The 20,790-nt window shown below is 39.2% G+C and overlaps 1 protein-coding gene across 2 annotated transcripts in view; it reads left to right on the forward strand.

Moving 5' to 3' along the window:
• Nucleotides 1-20,790, forward strand: part of LOC130905372 (probable E3 ubiquitin-protein ligase HERC1) — a 106,131-nt gene that overhangs the window by 35,738 nt on the left and 49,603 nt on the right. For both annotated transcript variants that reach the window (XM_057818705.1, XM_057818706.1), the window contains exons 30-41: nucleotides 2,181-2,421; nucleotides 2,485-2,645; nucleotides 3,802-3,954; nucleotides 4,021-4,118; nucleotides 9,489-9,584; nucleotides 10,119-10,286; nucleotides 10,417-10,656; nucleotides 10,748-10,831; nucleotides 12,805-13,030; nucleotides 13,096-13,381; nucleotides 15,449-16,155; nucleotides 18,448-18,661. In XM_057818705.1, the coding sequence (XP_057674688.1) occupies nucleotides 2,181-2,421; nucleotides 2,485-2,645; nucleotides 3,802-3,954; nucleotides 4,021-4,118; nucleotides 9,489-9,584; nucleotides 10,119-10,286; nucleotides 10,417-10,656; nucleotides 10,748-10,831; nucleotides 12,805-13,030; nucleotides 13,096-13,381; nucleotides 15,449-16,155; nucleotides 18,448-18,661 (2,674 nt within the window). The remainder of the gene's footprint in view (nucleotides 1-2,180; nucleotides 2,422-2,484; nucleotides 2,646-3,801; nucleotides 3,955-4,020; nucleotides 4,119-9,488; nucleotides 9,585-10,118; nucleotides 10,287-10,416; nucleotides 10,657-10,747; nucleotides 10,832-12,804; nucleotides 13,031-13,095; nucleotides 13,382-15,448; nucleotides 16,156-18,447; nucleotides 18,662-20,790) is intronic.

The following is a 20,790-nucleotide window of genomic DNA, read 5'->3' on the forward strand; positions in this document are numbered from 1 at the left end:
ATCGAGTTAATCACAGCTTAAATATTAATTAATCGTAATTAATCGCAATTCAAACCATCTCTAAAATATGCCATATTTTTCTGTAAATTATTGTTGGAATGGAAAGATAAGACACAAGATGGATAATATACATACAATATACTGTACATAAGTACTGTATTTGTTTATTATAACAATAAATCCACAAGATGGCATTGACATTATTAACATTCTTTCTGTTAAAGGGATCTACGGATAGAAAGACTTGTAGTTCTTAAAAGATAAATGTTATAGTTACAAGTTATAGTAATCTTATATTAAAACCCCTCTTTATGTTTTCGTTTTAGTAAAGTTTGTAAAATTTTCAATCAAGAGTTTATATAATAATAATAAGAATAAAAATGACAATAATAAGAATAGAGTTACCAAAGTCTTAGTAAGTTTTATGTGTATTTTGCATAGCTATTTTGATTGGGAATGCCAGTTCTCTTTGCATAGTTGTTTAACTGTGTGATAATAGGGCCTCATTAAGACAAACTGAAGTGCTTTTCTTTCTTTGAACATTATTTTTTTTGAGAGATAGGAATATTATTTTTGTTGTGCTATCACTTATGTTTGTTGTGAAGGAGGTGCTGAAGCTTATGCCAATAAACGGCGCGGTCCAATGAACGCCTGTGTCCACTCGCCTTTATAACATATATATCTCTGTGCCTATCTTACCCAAAATACAACAAGAGACACATAATTGCCACTAAAAGAAAGTAAACTTACCAAAATATGTGTGGAGCACAAATAGCACAATTCAACAGCATAAACAACTACTAATTCTACCACTATTAGGAGTATTAACATTAGTCTGGAACGGCGCTGCCCCCAAGAGGCCGGTGGTGTTCTCTTCGCTCTCAATGTGCATAAACAGTGTCATTGTAATCTGTTTGAGGCAATGCATGAGCGGGTCATTCCTTGCATGCTTTAATTGTATCAAATATTTTAACGTGATTAATTTTTAAAAATTAATTACCGCCCGTTAACGCGATAAATTTGACAGCCCTAGTTTGAACCTTAAAGGGATCCACGGGTAGAAAGGCTTGTAGTTTTTAAAAGATAATCATTATTATGAGTTAAATAATTTGATATTGAAACCCCTCTTGAAGTTTTCGTTTTGATACAATTTGTAAAATTAGTTTAACTACTAGGTCACCATTGTTGTTGACGTCGCAGGGCGGTGACGTCACATGGTTACGCTGCCGGGATTCCAGAGTATGACTCTAGCCGCACAAACATGTCATCTGTTCAACCTTTTCAAGTTGAACCCGAGAGGAACATTAATGAGCTTGACAGCACTGTCGATATTTTCACAAAACGAGCAGTGAAAGCAAAATGAACAGGAAAGATGGGATGAGACGAGACGAGAGTAGGGAAAAAAATGGTGTTCTGCCAAAATGTGCTACACTGGCGGAATATGCTACAGGAGGGGAATTTGACACCCAAAGTACCACTTTAAGCTTGTTTTGTTTAGATGCGTACAGACAGAACATACTAAAGATGCCTTAAGAAAATACTTAAACATAGTAATATCAAATAAGGGTGGTTTAAATATGCTACGTGATTAATATGGTCAACAGATCAACCATCTGCTTTAAAGCTACCACAAGAAAACAATGCTCAAAAGTATGAGAAGTAAACACATGCAAAAAGTATTTTGAGGCAATGAAAAGACAATAAAAGACGAAATAAAAACACAAATACTAAGTACTCGCCGCTCTTAACCGATGTACGCATGTGTTGGTTGGTCGCCACATAGAAGGAATTGGAGTTACCCGGTAGTGTTCGTCTAGTGAGTGACAAATTACGTCATCACCCCGAGCCTCCATTGCACGCATAAAACATGGCTCCCTCCATAGGTCAAAACATGTACTAAATATTCTAGATTTTTAAATCAATTGCAATATTTTTTGTGTTTCTAATAATATAATTTAGTAAAAGAGAACAATTGTGGTTTAGTAGAGCCTCTAAGTCTTTAAAAACGAGGTTCCCTTAAAATGTTGATGATTAATAACGTGATTGCTAACTCATATTTGTGTAGTAAATTGTTTAAATACTATGATTTAATAATGTACTTTAAGGCTTGTATTTAAAGAGCCACTTTAGAGTCATTACATATCCTTCCTGGTCACTAATATCGTCTCATCTGTTGTCAGGTTCGTGCCAGCACCTCCTGCTTGCCACCATGTTTGCACTGAACTTCAATTATCAGCCAGCAGACTTGGTGCTAGTGGTAAAGCGCGGCATTCTGGAGCTGCTCTGCATGCTGACCGACAACAGCTGCGCCCTCATGAACCAGGGCTGGCTGGCTGTCTCCACATCGGGATGTGCGCTGCTGAGTGGCGCTGTCAAGCTGGCGTGTACGCGGCTGCTGCAGATCCTTGTAGTCGCTTCCAGGTGAGGCTTGAATTTTGCCGTTGAGAGCGAGACAGTGTGACTTAACCGGCTGTGGGCTTTCAGCTCCTGCGAAGATCTCCTGCCCCTTGAGATTTCCCACGCACTCATGGAGGTGATGTGCCAACACCTTCAAAATGTACTGCATGCATTCCAGCAACAGCAGGCGGCAGAGAGAGCAAGAGAGGAGACAGTGTCAATGGAGGAGGATGAGAAGAGTTTAAAAGGTTTGGAAAACATTTTTAAATTATTTTCTATGAAGTGAGTTTTTATCATGATCCCGATTCATGTTGGTTGTCAAAATGTCTGTGAAGGCGATGGAAAAAAGAAACTAGAGTTAAAAGAAAATGTAAAAAATAACAGTTATTCAGTTAGCTAATAAACTAGTGTACTAGAAAGTGTAGTTGTTTAATTAATGGCAATTTAGTTCTTAGTTAAATCATATGTTGGTGACCAAAACTGATAGCACTAAGAGCCAAAATAATTTGAATGTCTGTTACTGTTAACGAAAATAAGTAATATCACTAAAATATGATCATTTATCCCATTAGCTAGAGATTGAAATACTTTTTCGGACTATAAGTTGCAGGTTTTTTCATGGTTTGACCGGGGGTGCGACTTAAACTCTGAAGCGACTTATGTGTGAAATTATAAACACATTATAATGTCATTTCGCATGTTTTTTTTCACACGAAACCACAAGAGGGCGCTCCTGTGTTTCAACATTGGCGGTAACTTATAAAAACAACTGAGAAGGGCTGCATTTGGAGTGACACTGATGGTTTGGTAAACTTGATAGCATGTTCATTATGCTATAGGTATCTGAATAACTCCTGATTGTCCTGTTATGTTAACATATCGGGCTCGTTCTCAGTTCGTTGTTTATGCGTCATGTAACGTTAGCGTACAGTACATTTATTCAGCCATTTATTCAGCCTGTTGTTCTCTATTCAATTTTATAATTTAAATTGCCTTTCAAGATGACATGTCTGTTCTTGATGTTGTACTTTAGCTAATACATTTCCCCCAAAAATGCAAATTATACCATGGTGTGACTTTTATATGTGTTTTTCCTCTTCATTGCACATTTTTTGGCTCGTGAGTGCGACTTATGCTCAGGTGCGATTTATAGTCCCAAAAATATGGTAGTTATCGAACTGATTGTTAGTTAACTGGTTAATTGCGTCGATGTTATTGTCCCTTGAGTGCAAATTTCCCTTAGGCGTTTCTGTAGTTTAATTTGATTTAAAAAAAAAAAAAAAAACTCATATTAACTGACCTATTATTTGTTTGTATACATTCAAATGTAATATTAATACATTTTCTACCTGTAAAACGTTTCCCATTACAACTTCATTTTTTAAAAATGTCACTCTTTACCAGGATCAGAAAGCAGCCGAGTACTTGAATGTCAGCTTGCGGACTTCTTGGTATTCCTCAGGCGGGTGTTGTCCTCACGAGTAATGAAAACGTTCTCATCCTTCATTAAGTGGGTGGACCCGCTCATGGCCATTATTTCCTACAAGTGCACTTTAGGTAATTGCATTAGAGAACAAATGACTTTATTGTTCCTTTTTTTCATGACCACTGTTTGACCACCAGGATCACCATGCTTCCAAAACCTTCGCACAAAGCTTTTGGCCTTCCATGTTTTGGAACGATTGTTGCCTGCTTGCTCTGAGCCTGAATATGTTCAAAAGGTAGGACATAGGAAGTGGTATTCGAAAGTATTTCTTCATGTACTCACAAAGTAGTAGTGTAGGTATTACTGTTATACAGTAAATAGTCCTACAGCATGTGTGTACTGTATATACAGTGAAGAAAACAAGTATTTGAGAACCCTTTTTTGAAAGTTCTCCCACTTAGAAATCGTGGAGGAGTTTGAAATTTTCATCGTAGGTGCATGTCCACTAAGAGAGAGATAATCTTAAAAGAAAAATCCATAAAATGGCCAAGACCAAAGAGCTGTCCAAAGACAGAGAAAAAATTGTACACTTTCACAAGGCTGGAAAGGGCTATGGCGCAATTACCAAGCAGCTTGGTGAAAAGAGGTCCCCTGTTGGAGCAGTCATTGGAAAATGGAAGAAGCTAAACATGACGGTCAATCTCAATCGTAATGGAGCCCCATGTACGATATCACCTCAATGATCCTAAGAAAGGTGAGGAATCAGCCCAGAACAGCACGGCAGGAGTTGGCCAATGACCTGAAAAGAGCTGGATCCACCGTTTCCAAGGTTACTGTTGGTAATACACTAAGACGTCATGGTTTGAAATCATGTATGGCACGGAAGGTTCCCCCGCTTAAACCAGCACATGTCAAGGGCCGTCTTAAGTTTGCCTATGACCATTTGGATGATGTAGAGGATTCATGGGATCATGTTTTGTGGTCAGATGTGAAAAAAATACAACTTTTTGGTCATAATTTCTCTAACAATATTTGGAGGAAGAAGAATGATGAGTACTATCTAGAGGTGTGCAAAATTTCCGATTCTTAGATTATTCGCGATTCGGCCGTGGAAGATTCGAGAACGATTCACAAACATCCAAATTCCGATTATTGAAATATGCCAAGTAAAGAGGAAGTACAACACACTCAGCTCGCCGGGCGCTCTTCGGTACGCAATGAAGAAGAACGGAGCGAGAGTAGATAAACATCATGCTTCTCATTATCCGGCCCCTCGGGTAATGCCAATGCTCAACTCACGGCTCTACCTCAACTCATGCCACGAGATAAAATAACACAACAACATACCTGACTGCTGCCGAAAAGCTGCTACAAGTACATCCACATAATGGATAATAGATATCATTTATATAGGACTAGATGCACTATAGATTCGGTAGCGTTGCAGCACATCTACAAAAAGCTAGATGCGGGCGTTAGTAAACGGCCGCCATCTTAAAGCAGTACACTTCCCTGCAAGGCTGTTGTAGCGAACCTTCCAAGCAAACCTAATTACCTTTTTATCTAAAATACTCCTAAATCGGTAAAATATTGACTTGAATCTATCTTTAAAATAGTTTTAAAAGTTTCACACGCCAAAAGTAGACAAAAGGGAAATTATGGAATAACAGGACCAATTTTAACAGCTTTAACGGTTGATTGACAACATTAAATTAATTGAATGTAGTTTAAAGCTGCTGATACAGAATGGGGACTGGAGTTTTTTATTTACTGTTATTTTTGTATATTTGTTTACTGCTATATGTTAACTTGATACTGAAATAGTAGTTTGGTTTAGCCTGAGAGTATTTTTGAACTATTTTGGAACTAATGTACAAAACATTAAAAAAAAAAAAAAAAAAAAAAAAAAAAAAAGGAGGGGGGTGCATCAATAATTGTTTTATAATCGAATCGGAGCCTCTGAATCGTAATCGTAATCGAATCGTTAGGTGCCCAAAGATTCCCAGCTCTAGTACTATCCCAAGAACACCATCCCTACTGTGTAGCATGGGGGTGTAACAGCATGCTTTGGGGATGTTTTTCCGCGCATGGGACAGGACGAGTATACTGTATTAAAGAGGATGACTAAAGCTCTGTATTTTGAGATTTTGGGGAACGACCTCCTTTCCTCAGTCAGAGCATTGAAGATGGGTCGTGGCTGGGTCTCCCAACATGACAATGACTCAAACCACACAGCCAGGAAAACCAATGAGTGGCTCCGTAAGAAGGATATCAAGGTTCTATCATGACCTAGCCAGTCTCCAGACCTAAATCCATAGGCGCAGTTTGACTTTGGGGGGTGGCACAAGATGTTGATGACCCCGAAACGCAGTGTCAGCAATAAAATTAACTTACAGGAATATTTATAATAATAAGTTGACAATGAGTGTTTTTTGTTTCCCATCATTCTTTGAGGGGAATTCTAAATCAGAAGCCTTAGGCAATACGTTTAGCCAAGATTGTCATGCATTGAATATGGTACGCCCGCCGGTGTCGTGCCAATGTAGTTACCCCAGTCAAAAATTGTACCCCCTGGGTAAAGCCATATGGAGGTAGATTTGTGTCTTTAGTATTCAATCAAAAAAAGGTGCTTCAATCAAAATATATATTTTCAACCAAAATAAAAGTCACTTCAATTAAAAAAAATGTGTTTGAATGCAAATTTGAAACTCAAAAAACTAAAAAAAAATGCATGTGAAAGCTATTTTTCTTTTCTTTTTTCTTTTTTTGATTGAAGCAACTTTTTTGATTGAAGTAATGTTGATTTGTGTTTGGGCCATATTTTGGCTAGAGTCTTTACTAGTCAATCAAAAAATAAGTTGCTTCAAAAAAATATATTTTCAAAAAGAAGAATCACTCAAAAAAAAAAAATAATAATAATTTCAATCATAGAAAATTTTTTTGAATGCGAAAAAATATTTGTGATTGAAAAACTTGCATTTGAACACTTAAGTTTTCATCGAAAAAGTTTTCTTTGATTGAAGAAATCCTTTTTGTGTTTGGGCCATATTATGATTAGGACATTTGTGTCTAAATCAGGGGTGCCCAAGTCCGGTCCTCGAGAGCCCCTATCCAGCTTGTTTTCCATGTCTCCCTCCTCCAACACACCTGAATCAAATAATAAGGATCGTTGTCAGGCTCCTGCAAAGCTTGCTGATGAGCTGATCTTTTGATTCAGGTGTGTTAAAGGAGGGAGACATGGAAAACAAGCTGGATAGCGGCTCTCGAGGAACGAACTTGGGCACCCCTGGTCTAAATCATTCAATCCCCTAAAAAGTTGCTTCAAAGAATAAAAAAAATTCAATAAAAAAAAAAAAAATTAAATATGTTTTTCTCTAATATATATATATTTATTTAATTATATGCAAAGCAAATGGCCATCAAAGGTGCTCGTAAAAATAATTTCGACCCATTATAAAAATAAGTTTTTTTGTTCATTTCATTCATTTTGGTCTACAACTTTTATATTTATAGGAAAGTCATGCAATGACACTTTCGGCCACCACTTATGCCTAAACCCAATAGAAAACCTTTGGAGGAAACCGGACTGATCTAGAGAACATCTGTGTGGAGGTGTGGGCCAAGATCCCTCCTGCAGTGTGTCCAAACCTGGTCAAAAACTACTGCATACGTTTTACCTCTGTAATTGTAAACAAAGGCTACTGTACCAAATATTAACATTCGTTTACTCAGGTGTTCAAATACTTATTTTCAGCTGTATCACACAAATAAATCGTCAAAAAATCATACATTGTGATTTCTGGATTTTTCTTTTTACAGTGCCTTGCAAAAGTATTCGGCCCCCTTGAACCTTGCAACCTTTCGGCACATTTCAGGCTTCAAACATAAAGATATAAAATTTTAATTTTTTGTCAAGAATCAACAACAAGTGGGACACAATCGTGAAGTGGACCAAAATTTATTGGATAATTTAAACTTTTTTAACAGATAAAAAACTGAAAAGTGGGGCGTGCAATATTATTCGGCCCCCTTGCATTAATACTTTGTAGCGCCACCGTTTGCTCCAATGACAGCTGCAAGTCGCTTGGGGTATGTTTCTATCAGTTTTGCACATCGAGAGACTGACATTCTTGCCCATTCTTCCTTGCAAAACAGCTCGAGCTCAGTGAGGTTGGATGGAGAGTGTTTGTGAACAGCAGTCTTCAGCTCTTCCCACAGATTCTCGATTGGATTCAGGTGTGGACTTTGACTTGGCCATTCTAACACCTGGATACGTTTATTTTTTAACCATTCCATTGTAGATTTGGCTTCATGTTTTGGATCATTGTCCTGTTGGAAGATAAATCTCCGTCCCAGTCTCAGGTCTTGTGCAGATACCAACAGGTTTTCTTCCAGAATGTTCCTGTATTTGGCTGCATCCAACTTCCCGTCAATTTTAACCATCTTCCCTGTCCCTGCTGAAGAAAAGCAGGTCCAAACCATGATGCTGCCACCACCATGTTTGACAGTGGGGATGGTGTGTTCAGGGTGATGAGCTGTGTTGCTTTTACGCCAAACATATCGTTTTGCATTGTGGCCAAAAAGTTCAATTTTGGTTTCATCTGACCAGAGCACCTTCTTCCACATGTTTGGTGTGTCTCCCAGGTGGCTTGTGGCAAACTTTAAACGAGACTTTTTATGGATATCTTTGAGAAATGGCTTTCTTCTTGCCACTCTTCCATAAAGGCCAGATTTGTGCGGTGTATGACTGATTGTTGTCCTATGGACAGACTCTCCCACCTCAGCTGTAGATCTCTGCAGTTCATCCAGAGTGATCATTGGCCTCTTGGCTGCATCTCTGATCAGTTTTCTCCTTGTTTGAGAAGAAAGTTTGGAAGGACGGCCGGGTCTTGGTAGATTTGCAGTGGTCTGATGCTCCTTCCATTTCAATATGATGGCTTGCACAGTGCTCCTTGAGATGTTCAAAGCTTGGGAAATCTTTTTGTATCCAAATCCGGCTTTCAACTTCTCCACAACAGTATCTCGGACCTGCCTGGTGTGTTCCTTGGTTTTCATAATGCTCTCTGCACTTTAAACAGAACCCTGAGACTATCACAGAGCAGGTGCATTTATACGGAGACTTGATTACACACAGGTGGATTCTATTTATCATCATCGGTCATTTAGGACAACATTGGATCATTCAGAGATCCTCACTGAACTTCTGGAGTGAGTTTGCTGCACTGAAAGTGAAGGGGCCGAATAATATTGCACGCCCCACTTTTCAGTTTTTTATTTGTTAAAAAAGTTTAAATTATCCAATAAATGTTGTTCCACTTCACGATTGTGTCCCACTTGTTGTTGATTCTTGACAAAAAAATTAAATTTCATATCTTTATGTTTGAAGCCTGAAATGTGGCGAAAGGTTGCAAGATTCAAGGGGGCCGAATACTTTTGCAAGGCACTGTATATTAGCTCTTACTGTGGACATGCCTCTCCGATGAAAATTTCAGCGCCCTCCATGATTTCTAAGTGAGAGAACTTACAAAATAGCAGGGTGTTCAAATACTTATTTTCTGACTGTTGCTTATTAACAGGCTAACAGAATGCACTAGTTCAGGTAGCATCGGTGAATGTTACTTTTTAAAATGTTTTTTCCTGTATTTTTTTTTTTTTTTTTTTTTAGATTGTCAAACAACTCTTCCAGCTGATGTCTGTTTACATGTGGGAGCAGCCTCTGGCTGACATGAGCCACAAAGAAACGACTGTAAAGGATCCGGGGGTAAATTTCTTAAAAGTCGAGAGTAAACTCACTATAAACGGGCGGATCCATCAGGGTGTCCTGGGGTGGCAACTGCCACTGTAAAAGACAGGCTTCCCATCCCAATTGCCACCCCAGTTGGCACCAAAGAAGAGAAAAAAGCTCCGATCAATTAGATATTTTCTGCCATCAATTAAGTACTGGTGTCAGTGAGAATCCTTACAATAATAATAATAATAATAATAATACAAAAAAGATTCTGTATATTCAGTTAGGTTTCTGTATTTCAGTTTGTAAATATCACTTGGGCTTTTTTGTAGTGTCTACATATATGATTACTTAGCAAACTCAGATTCAATATGTGCACACATCTACCACATATTGACATTGGAGTGCGGATCAATAATCGATTTGCACAATTGAATGTAATTTGACAAAAATGCAAAATGTTGATAATTTTAATACGTGCCGTTCTGGGGAAAAAAAAAAACATCCATTACAAATTGTCTATAGTCTATATAAGGTACAAATTTGTGCTTTTTTTGTTTTGGGTAGAATGCCGGCAGCAACGATGAATGTATTTCCATCGGCGATTTTTCCTTTGATCCGCATAAGATAACGTGCTGCTCCCTAGAGAGCGGGAACGTCCTCTCGCATGGCACTGGTGGAAAAGGTTATGGCCTTGCTACCACAGCCATTTCCTCTGGATGCTTTATATGGAAGGTAAAGTAACTTGCAAGACTGTGAAAAGCTATTTGCTCCATCCTGGCTACTCATTTCTATATATTAACTATATATTTTTTTAATGTGGTTGGTGACTTGCTTGGTTTCTAACCTTCTTTGCCACTCTTAGTTCCACATTGCCAAAGAACACAGAGGCAATGAGGGTACGTGTGTGGGTGTGTCACGCTGGCCAGTCCGCGACTATAACCACCACACCACCACCGACATGTGGCTTTATCGGGCCTACAGCGGTAACCTGTACCACGGTGGCGAATTGGTCCGTACGCTCCCTTCCTTCACGCAGGGTGACACCATAACGTGCATCCTAGACATGGAGGCTCACACGGTGTCTTTCGCTAAAAACGACAAGGTATGTCCTAGGTGGAGATGGAGCAAAGGTCAAATATTATTATTATATTATTGGCAAATATTCTCCAGTATTGTGCATATTTTTATACCAGGAGCCAAAGTTGGCGTTTGAAGGTGTTGTTGCCTCCGAGCTGTACCCTTGCGTGCTATTCTACAGCAGCAATCCTGGAGAGAAGGTACTTAATAATATATTTTATTGTTTGTAAAGCCGATTTTTAAAAAATAATTCAGCCAATTGCTTATGTTGAAAGCCGATTTTTTTAGCCGATATTTGAGGCCGATATACTTTTTTTTTTAAAAGCACGTTGAATATAAAAGGTAATTGAAGCATTCATTATATAAATGTCTATGTTAAAGGTTTTTTTAGTTGCGTAACAGTGTCATCGATCTAATTAGTGCTGCAACGATTAATCGATTAACTCGAGTAATTTGATTAGAAAACCGTGGCATGGTAATGTTTTGTTTTGAAAGTGTTGCATTTAGTTTTATTGATTTGGGCTGATACACTGCCCTCTAGTGGCAACAGCGAATATGCCATAACTTATCTAACATGGCTGAATCCAGCTGCTCCCTGTTAAGACCAACATAAAGAATGTTTTTCTTTGAGCTAATATTTTTGTTTATACATTTTTAATTTATTTCAGAAGTATATTTAGCATTTTTTTGTGGGAATATGTGTTTGAATGATTTGTCAAGAGCTTTGTCAAAAAAAAGAGATCGTGAGAGATCGTCAGGTGTGCCGTGAGAAATTATCCAATATCACACATGTTTTTTTTACGTCGTCGGACGGGGTTGTAGTATGAAGGAAGGAGTAGTTAGAAATATCTCTGTATTGTGCAGATAGGAGAGGTATTGCTCGTGCCGCATTCGAGAACTGCTCGGATTTCTAGCCATCAGCTATGTTGCTATCCGCAACAATGTGGACTTAGCACATCTACTGTACACCATTTGATTAGACTTAAGTGTCGATATACACAAAAGTATCTATTCCATTTCATCCATCTGTGACGACCATCAATCCTCCCCCTGTGTTTTATTCCAACGCAATGTCGAGGACACCAACTTGGCTGATGGCTAGAAATCCGAGCAGTTCTTGAATGTGACACGAGGCAGTTCTTATACATGACACGAGCTGTTCAACAGCGCCATTGTGCCAAGCAAGCTTAAGCATCATCTCCAAACGAAACACCCGTCGCTTCAAACTATGGACTATTTTGTTCGCCTTTGTGAAACTGGCAGCTTTTTTTTTTTTTTTTTTTTTTTTTAAGCAAAACTACAAAGGTAAATGAGAAAGCCCTCAAAGCCAGTTAGCTTGTTGCTTAACTTGTTGCCAAATCCAAAATGTCCCACACTGTGACAAGGACATTATTACTACCTGTCTGCAAAGCCATTGTCAGCGAGATGCTCGGCCCTGATGCAGTTAAGACATTGCTAAAGTCTCCCTGTCCGATAATTCTGAGCTTTTCAAGCCTAGCGGCCATAAATAATAAAAACAGAGATAGACTGAGATTGTAGGGATAAACACTTGTTTCCTTGTTTTACATCTCTTAAAACGTATTCTGCAACACATTAAATGTTCGTAATCCAATTACTCGATTATTCGAACTAACTAATCGATAGATTAATCGATAGCAGCAGCCCTACTGGTATGTGCAACATCTTATCTTTTACTTTATTTTATTAATATGACATAATACATGTTTTTGGATAGTTATTTTGAGATTTTGGGGGTATTGAAATGGTAAATGGAGAGTACTCGTATGGTGCATTTACATGTTTTTACCATGCCCAAAGTGCTTTATATTAGCACACATTTACCCTTTGACGCACACATTCACACACCAATGGTACTGCTGCCATGAAAAGTGCCGCCAACCCATTGGGGGCAAATTAGGCAATCTAGGCATTTGCCAGTTACCGGTTTCAAGGTGTAGCGCTGCATGAAAACGTCACTGTTTCAAAACCACAAAAATTTTCCGTCATACCGTAGTACGTAGGCATGAAAAAGATAAATGTAACTGACTGAAATAGTTAAACTAAAAAACAACAAAAACAGGCGCACGCACAAACCAGAATATGACTACAGTACATGCTTTTTTTTTTCCAATAACAAAATGATAAACATAGCAGACTAATCCATTCGTCACAGGTGACACTAGGGGACCTCCAGATGCGAGGCATGCCCACCAACCTGCTACCTGGGGAGCCACTTTGCAGCCCGCAGAGCACAGCTCTGATAGAGTCCACAGTGCAACTCCTGCGCCGGCTCCACCAGTACGACCAGTGGACACCACACATCAACCAATACATCCATACCAATCTGGAGCTTATCGGTCCCATGTTAAAAGAGGAAAACCTGGGAGGCTTTGCCTCAGGTTGGTTAGAAGATAAGCAGGATTTAGCAGATTTAAGTTGTTTCATCATAATTATTTGATTATAGGACATGCATCGACAGACATTGATTCATCCTACAAGGAAAGTGACTGTGAAATTGCTCCACCTGAAGAAGACCCTCATCCAAGCCTCCTATCAGAATCCAAACTATCTGCTTTGTGCACTAAAGTGTGGCCCGTACTGGCATTGATCGGCGGTGTGGATGGCGGTCTCCGTGCTGGAGGCTTGTGTCTACACAAGCCCAGTGGGCGCAAGGCCGTCCTGCTCGGTGTCCTGAAAGAGAGGAGCTCTCTGGCCAAGCTTCAGTGGGAGGAACCTGACCTCTCTATCAGGTATCCCTAATGGATGTTAATGCATGTTAAAACCGTATTATAGTTGTAGTCTGCTGTTGAATTGTATTTGGTTGAAAATGTCCCTGACGAAATCTATTTACTTAACACCAATATGGACTAGGGTTGTCCCGATCTTGCTTTTTTTTTTTTGCGTCTGAGTCACCTGATTTTGAGAATCTGCCGATACAGTCCCGAACCGACACCAAAAACAAAAAAGTAAAATACTTACATTTCGTTTCCAAGGCAGAAAGGTAACATACAGCACTCAACAGTGTCAACGCGAACCGACAAGCTGTGTACTGTGCATATGAATGAGCCTGCGTTCCAAACTGCGTCACACGATGGATGCAATGAATTACTATGACCACAAGGTGACAGTAACGTACTGTAAAATCTCAACTGGCTCTTAACACTGGAGACTATAGCCAGCACGATGTTTTAAAAAAATTTTTTTTTTTTTAACATTCCTACTCGTGCTGCAACGAATAATCGATTAACTCGAGTAATTCGTTAGAAAAAAATTTCAAATCAAATTTTGCTGCTTCGCGTATTCGTTTAATTAGGGTGGCGTTGTAATGGTTTGTTTTGAAAGTGTTTGTATTTAGTTATTTTGATTTGGGTGGATACGCTGACCTCTAGTGGCAACAGTGAATATGACATAATTCATTTATCATGGCTGAATCCAGCTGCTCCCTGTTAAGACCAACATAAAGTAAGTTTTTGTTTGAGCTAATGTTTTTTATGCTTTCACAATTTATTTATATATTGAGCCGTTTTTTGTTGGAATATGTGTTTGAACGTTTTGTTAAGATCATTGTAAAAAAAAAAAAAAAAGTTTGCATTTGATAGCATTTAATCCAAGCCAAGTGTTCTTTTGTTGTACTTAGATTCTCATTTATTTATTTATTTATTTTTTATACCGTTTGAGGCTAAGCTCAGGTATTTTAATTTTCAAATGAAAGTTCGATTCTGCATAGTTTGATGAAACACTCGGGAATTTTATTTTGTATTCGCATTTAATGCTCTTTTGAAAGTGTAATCTTAGCAGGCATTTGTTTTACATCTCCTAAAATTTATTCTGTAAAGCATCAAATGTTCCTAATCAGATTACTCGATTAATTGAACTAACTATTTGATATATTAATCAACTGCTAAAATAATCGATAGCTGCAGCCCTAATACCTACTATGGACTGTAGGTACTAGGGATGTCCTGATACGCTTACATGATCGGAAATTGCGGTGATTAGGCCATTTTTCAGAGGATCGGAATTGGGTGAAAAAGCTAGGGTTTTTAATTTAAAAAAATGTTTTTCTGCTTCATGCTCATACAGCGCCACACCCTTCCTCCTGTTAAGAACTGCAGCCAAAGTGTTTAGTGCATCTTGCATGTGGTACTTAAAGTTGACGATGATTGACAGGTTTGTAGCATTGATCTTGCCAGAGTAGCTTGGTAGCGCTACGATCAAAGGCATAAATGTGTCAATCATCGAAAAACTTGCAGCCTAGTCATAAGTGTGGTCTGGCAAATCATTGTGTAAGTGAGAGGCTGTTCTCAGCAGCGTAAGCGTCAAAGCATGAGTGGACTCACTCAGTGATGCACTCAATGACGACCACCATTTTTCTACGTTATTCTTGTTTAATTCACAAATAATAAGGCGGCACGGTGGGACAGTAACATTTTTGGAAATTTTGTTCAAATTTAAAAAAACAAAAACTTTTTTCGTTATTGGATCAGGACTCAAAACAGGTGAGGCGCGCTTAGGTGCAAAAATATGCGCTCGGGACATTCCTAATAGCTACAGTATTGATAAAATCTTTACAATTTTATTTTTTGACATTTATGTCTAACTGAGATCAACCAGACAGTAGCAGACATATTTAAATATTTTAAGTGTCATCAACATTTATAAGGAAACTCTTGTGACTATTGTGTTTGACTCTTTTCTGTTTTTCTTCCCCATGATTTTACTAATTTTCATCCCCTTCATTTGTAAATCCACTAATCCATCCTTGTGTCGCTTGCTGTCTCTATGGCTTCTCGCCAACCCTTCTCTAAATAACTAAGCTCCACGAATTCTTGGTCACCCAGCGACACGCCCATCTCCTCGCTGGAGCCCTGCGACACTACCTGCTGCGATGCAGCACGGCTCGGAGGCATCAAACCAGCAGTGCTCTTGGATCTCATTTATCTTATTGGGCTGTTGGAGGAGCGCGGCTGGCTCGGAGCTCGTGTTGCTATCGCCGAAAAACTGTCTCAAGAGGGCGGGATGCAATATTGCCTGGATGAGGTAGATGATCTCACCTCATATGAAGAAGAAGTCAAGGAGAAGGTTGAAGACGATGGGAAGGCGTCCGGCAAAGATACAATGAATGTCCGAGAAGATCCGACGGGACCTACGCAGACCAAATTAAATACCTTCGCCTTGGAGCTCAGAGCAATCAAAGTCTCATACCTTCTCACCGGGGCCTTGAAATCCCTCGCTGTCATTTTCAACTGTGAAAAATTGTCAGATTTGCTCTCCGGGTCCAAGCAGAACGCAACTTCGTCTAGTCCTAGATCCGACCGGGAAAAAAGTGGAAGTAGTGGTGGTGAGCAATGGGACGAGAGTGCCGAACTGAGCTCCGTGCTGCAGTACGTGGTGCAGAGCATGGTCAAGTGGGCAGTCCGGCCGTGTCCCATAAAGCAAAGAGTGTCGCTGGCAGACCTAGAGAGGGCTCAAGTCATGATCTACAAAGGTGCACTGAGTGGACTCCAGGATAAAGAATGCAAAGGTATCTTAATTTATTAATTAATAATTTACTTAATTTTCAATGTTTTTACTGTAACCCCTTGCTTTTTGTGGTGGATATGGATAGCAGTGGATCGGTTTAAAAAGTAGCGACCCAGGGAACTTTGTATATTTCTTAGTTTACAATTGGATAACCTACATATAGATTGGAGCTCACATTATTACATAACATAATAAAGGTGTCAAAAACTAGATGTGCAATTACAATTCCTGTGAATATTTTTTAGAATATTTTCAAAAGAAATAAACAAGTACAGCGGAACGCACGCAAGTTCACTGTGCTGTTCCTAAGATTGAAACGTTGGATGTTGCAATGGTCGTCACAAATCAGGGACTCAAGTCATCAAGTGCGAAATCAAATAAGTATTTTTTTTGTGAACTGCTTCTGAAAACGTACATCAGCAAACTGTTCTGAATTTTCAGCGGCTCCGCAGTGTGTTTTCTGCTCATGACTAAACAGTACGCATGTGCCGAGATGACATTGAGATTTTGACGATATGATAACCTTAAGCAAAAATACTGCAGTTTCAATGGATCACGGTATTGCAATTTTAGCTATAAAGTATGTTATTTTCAGATGTATGGGTTTTTTAAAAAAATCAATTGAACAGGATTTTTTAATATTTCACACCATATTTGCAAATTAGACTAAAATCAATTTGATTATATATTGTTTATATAAACCACATACCAACACTACTATTAATATTAATTAGTTGAATATTAATAGAGCGCGAAAGTAAGTGACGGAGCGCATGTGTATAACTCGTATCATTTTTTTACACATTACACAGACACACATACCCTCTCTCAACACAGAAACTAGCTACATTATTTGCCTCTTTAACAAGCTTAGGTTATAGTATTTGCTTTACCATCGCTAGACACACTAAACACGCTGGAGTGAACTCTCTTAGCTAGGAGTGGGAACCTCTTGGTACCTCACGATTCGATACGATTTGCGATACAAAGCTCACGATAACGATGATCTGACGATATGGCGATACATTGCTCAGGAAATAATTCTAGGATATTCTACAAAATGACTAATAAAGAAAAAAATAAGCTTCTGCTGTGAATTGGAATGAGTTTATCACTAGTAGACATCCAATCCATTTGAACTGGGAGGGTGGCAGCGAATGAACATTCGTTTATTCGCTGCCATCCTCCCAGTTCAAACGGATTGAACGTCTATGGCCGTCAGTGGCAGCCAATGCCAGGCAATGAGGTAATTTTGGGCCTTTTAAGGTCATTTAACAGCTGATTTTCAGGTACTTCCTGTTTATTTTGGGGTATTTTATGGGTCAATTCCTGTTTATTTTGCGTTACAGAACAGGAAAGGACCTGGGAATAACCCATGAATAGGCAGTGACTCAAACTCAACAGGAAATGACCCGTAAATGCCATAAAATGAACAGCAAGTGACCTGTAAATGCCCTGAAAATCGGACAGAACGACTGTGAATGCTCTGGTTTTGAACGAACGAACGTTGGAGTTCCTGCTGTCCTTCCTCCTCTAAGCCGATGCTGTCTGTTTTTTTTCGGTAGCCAAAGTACTCCCACACTAGCATCTTTGTCTTTTTTGAGGGGGGAAAATTTCTGATGTAGTGCCACTGACAGGCACAGGACAGAGAAACAACTGAAGGGGGAGGCGCGAGTGCTGCCGCTCCAAGACACGGATTTCTCGCTGCCCATTTGGGACATAAAAATAGCTAATACTGTACTACGGTATGGCGGAAAATTTAAGTGGTTTTGAAACCGCGACGTTTTCACACCACGATAAACCTTGAAACTGGTAACCGGCACATGCCTACTAAACAGCTATGCGGGAAGAATATCTTATGTTTTCGAACAGAACTAGAGACATGATAAGCAAACCTGAAGAACATGCATGCCCTCTTTTGGCTAACTTGCAACCAACAGGCAAAAAATAAATCTGTAATTAATCAACACTGAGACGAAAAAAATTAATCAGGCTCCAGGGATTGATGCGTAAACATCCCTAGAGTATACTGTCCACGAATAATGTGTGTTTAGTTGGTGTCCTCAACAAGAGCAAAGCGTGTGAGATCTGGAGCCCTCCATACAGGTGATTTAAAAAGCAGGCTTTCACGTTTATCTTCAGGATATTCTGATAGAAACATGTCTCAAACGTGTTAGTTGGACAACTGGGAGCTTTTTTAAATCATGCAAGTGAATTGTATCATTTAACACATCTTACTGTTGGAATTGTTTACGTATTTCTGTAATCGTTTAGTGGCTTCTTATTTTTGCAGAATCTGGACACCACTCAGCCTCCCAGCCCATTTCTAAGTCCTCCAGCTCCATCTCTTTATACAGCATTGGCTCAGAAGGCACCGCCATCTTTGGCCAGTCTAACCAAGCCTCTGCATCGTCTTCCAACATGGAGCTGGCCTCATCACTACCGACAAACCTGCAGGCTGATAGTCTTGATCAATTCAATCCTTTCCTACCCATCAGCCTTCTTCAGTGAGTATTTGGGTTAGTGAGTCACGAAATAAGTTGCAGTACTTGGCTTACATGATAATATCACATAAAGTGTTGTTCTACTATCTTTCCATTTATTCATGTATAATCACATATTTGTTCATTTTCACTTCGTTTATTTTCACATTGCGTGGCATACTGGGTGGCTGTGATCTGCGACTGCTATTGTTTTGATGAGATATGAATGGGAGCTGCTTTGTGTTGCTGATTAGTTGTTGTGGTCTTGGTGCACAGCTGCATGGGAATTTCCACTAGTGTAAGCCTGATAAGAGTCCTCGCGGGGTTAAGTTGTGGGCTGACACCAACTTGCCTATTTGTATATCCGTAATTAAAAAGTGTACGTCTGTCAGAAGTTGGGACTGAATCTTCTCGAAGGCATCATCGTGCGCTTGCGTTCGGAGGTGCAGGACGGCTTGCATTTTATTTAGAGTTGCCAGATAATTACTTTTTAACCGATATCACGATATTTTCCAACTCAAAAAATCCAATAGCCATAACAATATATGCGGTCGTGGATTTAACATAATATAGCTAAACGTATTGTGATTTGTGATGCCTAGGTGTTTTCCGAAATTTCCAGGTTCGTGGTGAATCAGTAACAGGCACACTTTTGCAAAATAGACAATGTTTATTGATTAGAAAATGCAGAATAAATGAGATTTATTGATTATAATCCCACAAGAGCAAGCAACAAGTATCAAAAACAATGGTAACGTGACGCTAGATTTGAGTTTGTCAATCCCAGAATCCCCACGTTATCGTTACAGCACAACCAGGTGTTCCTTTAGCAATTAAAATCGCTTACCGTGACAAATGAGCGGGAGCCAACGCTCCGGTAAGGCGGCGAAGGAACAAAGCCAGGTGATCCGTACGTGACCCGCTAGTGGACTTCAGGGGTCGCCCGGAAATGTCCTGTTTTTGTAGGGACGCGCCACACGGGGGCGGAGACGGCCAGCCTCCCCCCCCAGGCGGCGCGGCCCCGTCCAATGACAAAGCTACTTTTGGTTCAGCCCCTCGAAAAAGGGGCTTTTCCTTGCGTGGCTCCGAGGTTGTGCTGTCCGGTAGCAGATGTTGTGTTCCCACGGTAAATATTATGAGTGCAAAACAAATTATCTCGTGAGATTCCCTCCTAACTTATGGGACTCAAGCGCGTACCATGGTCCAAAACAAGTTATCTCGTGCGATTCCCTACTCAGGCGCGTCTCCTAACTATGGGAACAAGGTGAAAAACAATAGAAGTTGTTACAATCTATGTCACAGAAGCAATCATACATCACAAAGGCATAATGTAATATTTTCCACCATCACTAGGTCAAATGGTCTGCTCACATGACAAATTCCAAGCATCATAGTTTGGAGACATCTAATTAGTAGTGCAACGATTAATCGATTAACAATCGAGTAATTCGATTGGAAAAAAGCTTCGAATTTTGCTGCTTCGAGTATTCGTTTAGTTAGAGTGGCGTTGTAATGGTTTGTTTTGAAAGTGTTTGCCTTTGTGGATACACTGCCCTCTAGTGGCAACAGTGAATATGACATAACTCTTTTAACATGGCTGAATGCAGCTACTCCCTGTTAAGTCAAACATAAGGTAAGTTCTTGTTTGAGCTAATGTTTTTTTAATGCATTCGTAGTTTAGTTTATAGGTTATGTAGCCGTTTTTTTTTTTTTTTTTTTTTTTTTGTGGGAATATGTGTTTGAATGATTTAGGAGAATTGTAAAAAAATGTAAGCATTTATAGCATTTAAGCTAGCGGACTTTAGCTATCCAAGTTAGCTAATTCTTCTTTGTCATACTTAGATCCTCATTTATGTATTTTTTAGACCGTTTCAGGCTCAGCTTAGGTATTTTAATGTATTTTTAAATTAAAGTGCAATTCTGCATAGTTTGAAGAAACACTCGGGGAATTTTATTTTGTATTCACAATTGATGCTATTTTGACAGTGCAATCTTGGCAAGCCTTTGTGTTACATCTCCTAAAATCGATTCTGCAACGCATTATCAAATGTTCCTTATACGATTACTCAGTTATTCGAACTAACTAGCTGATAGATTAATCGACGACTAAAATATCGATAGCTGCAGCCCTACATCTAATGGTCAATAGCCGT

This window comes from Corythoichthys intestinalis, chromosome 17 (genome assembly GCF_030265065.1).
Source record: "Corythoichthys intestinalis isolate RoL2023-P3 chromosome 17, ASM3026506v1, whole genome shotgun sequence".
Taxonomy (NCBI): Eukaryota; Metazoa; Chordata; class Actinopteri; order Syngnathiformes; family Syngnathidae; genus Corythoichthys; species Corythoichthys intestinalis.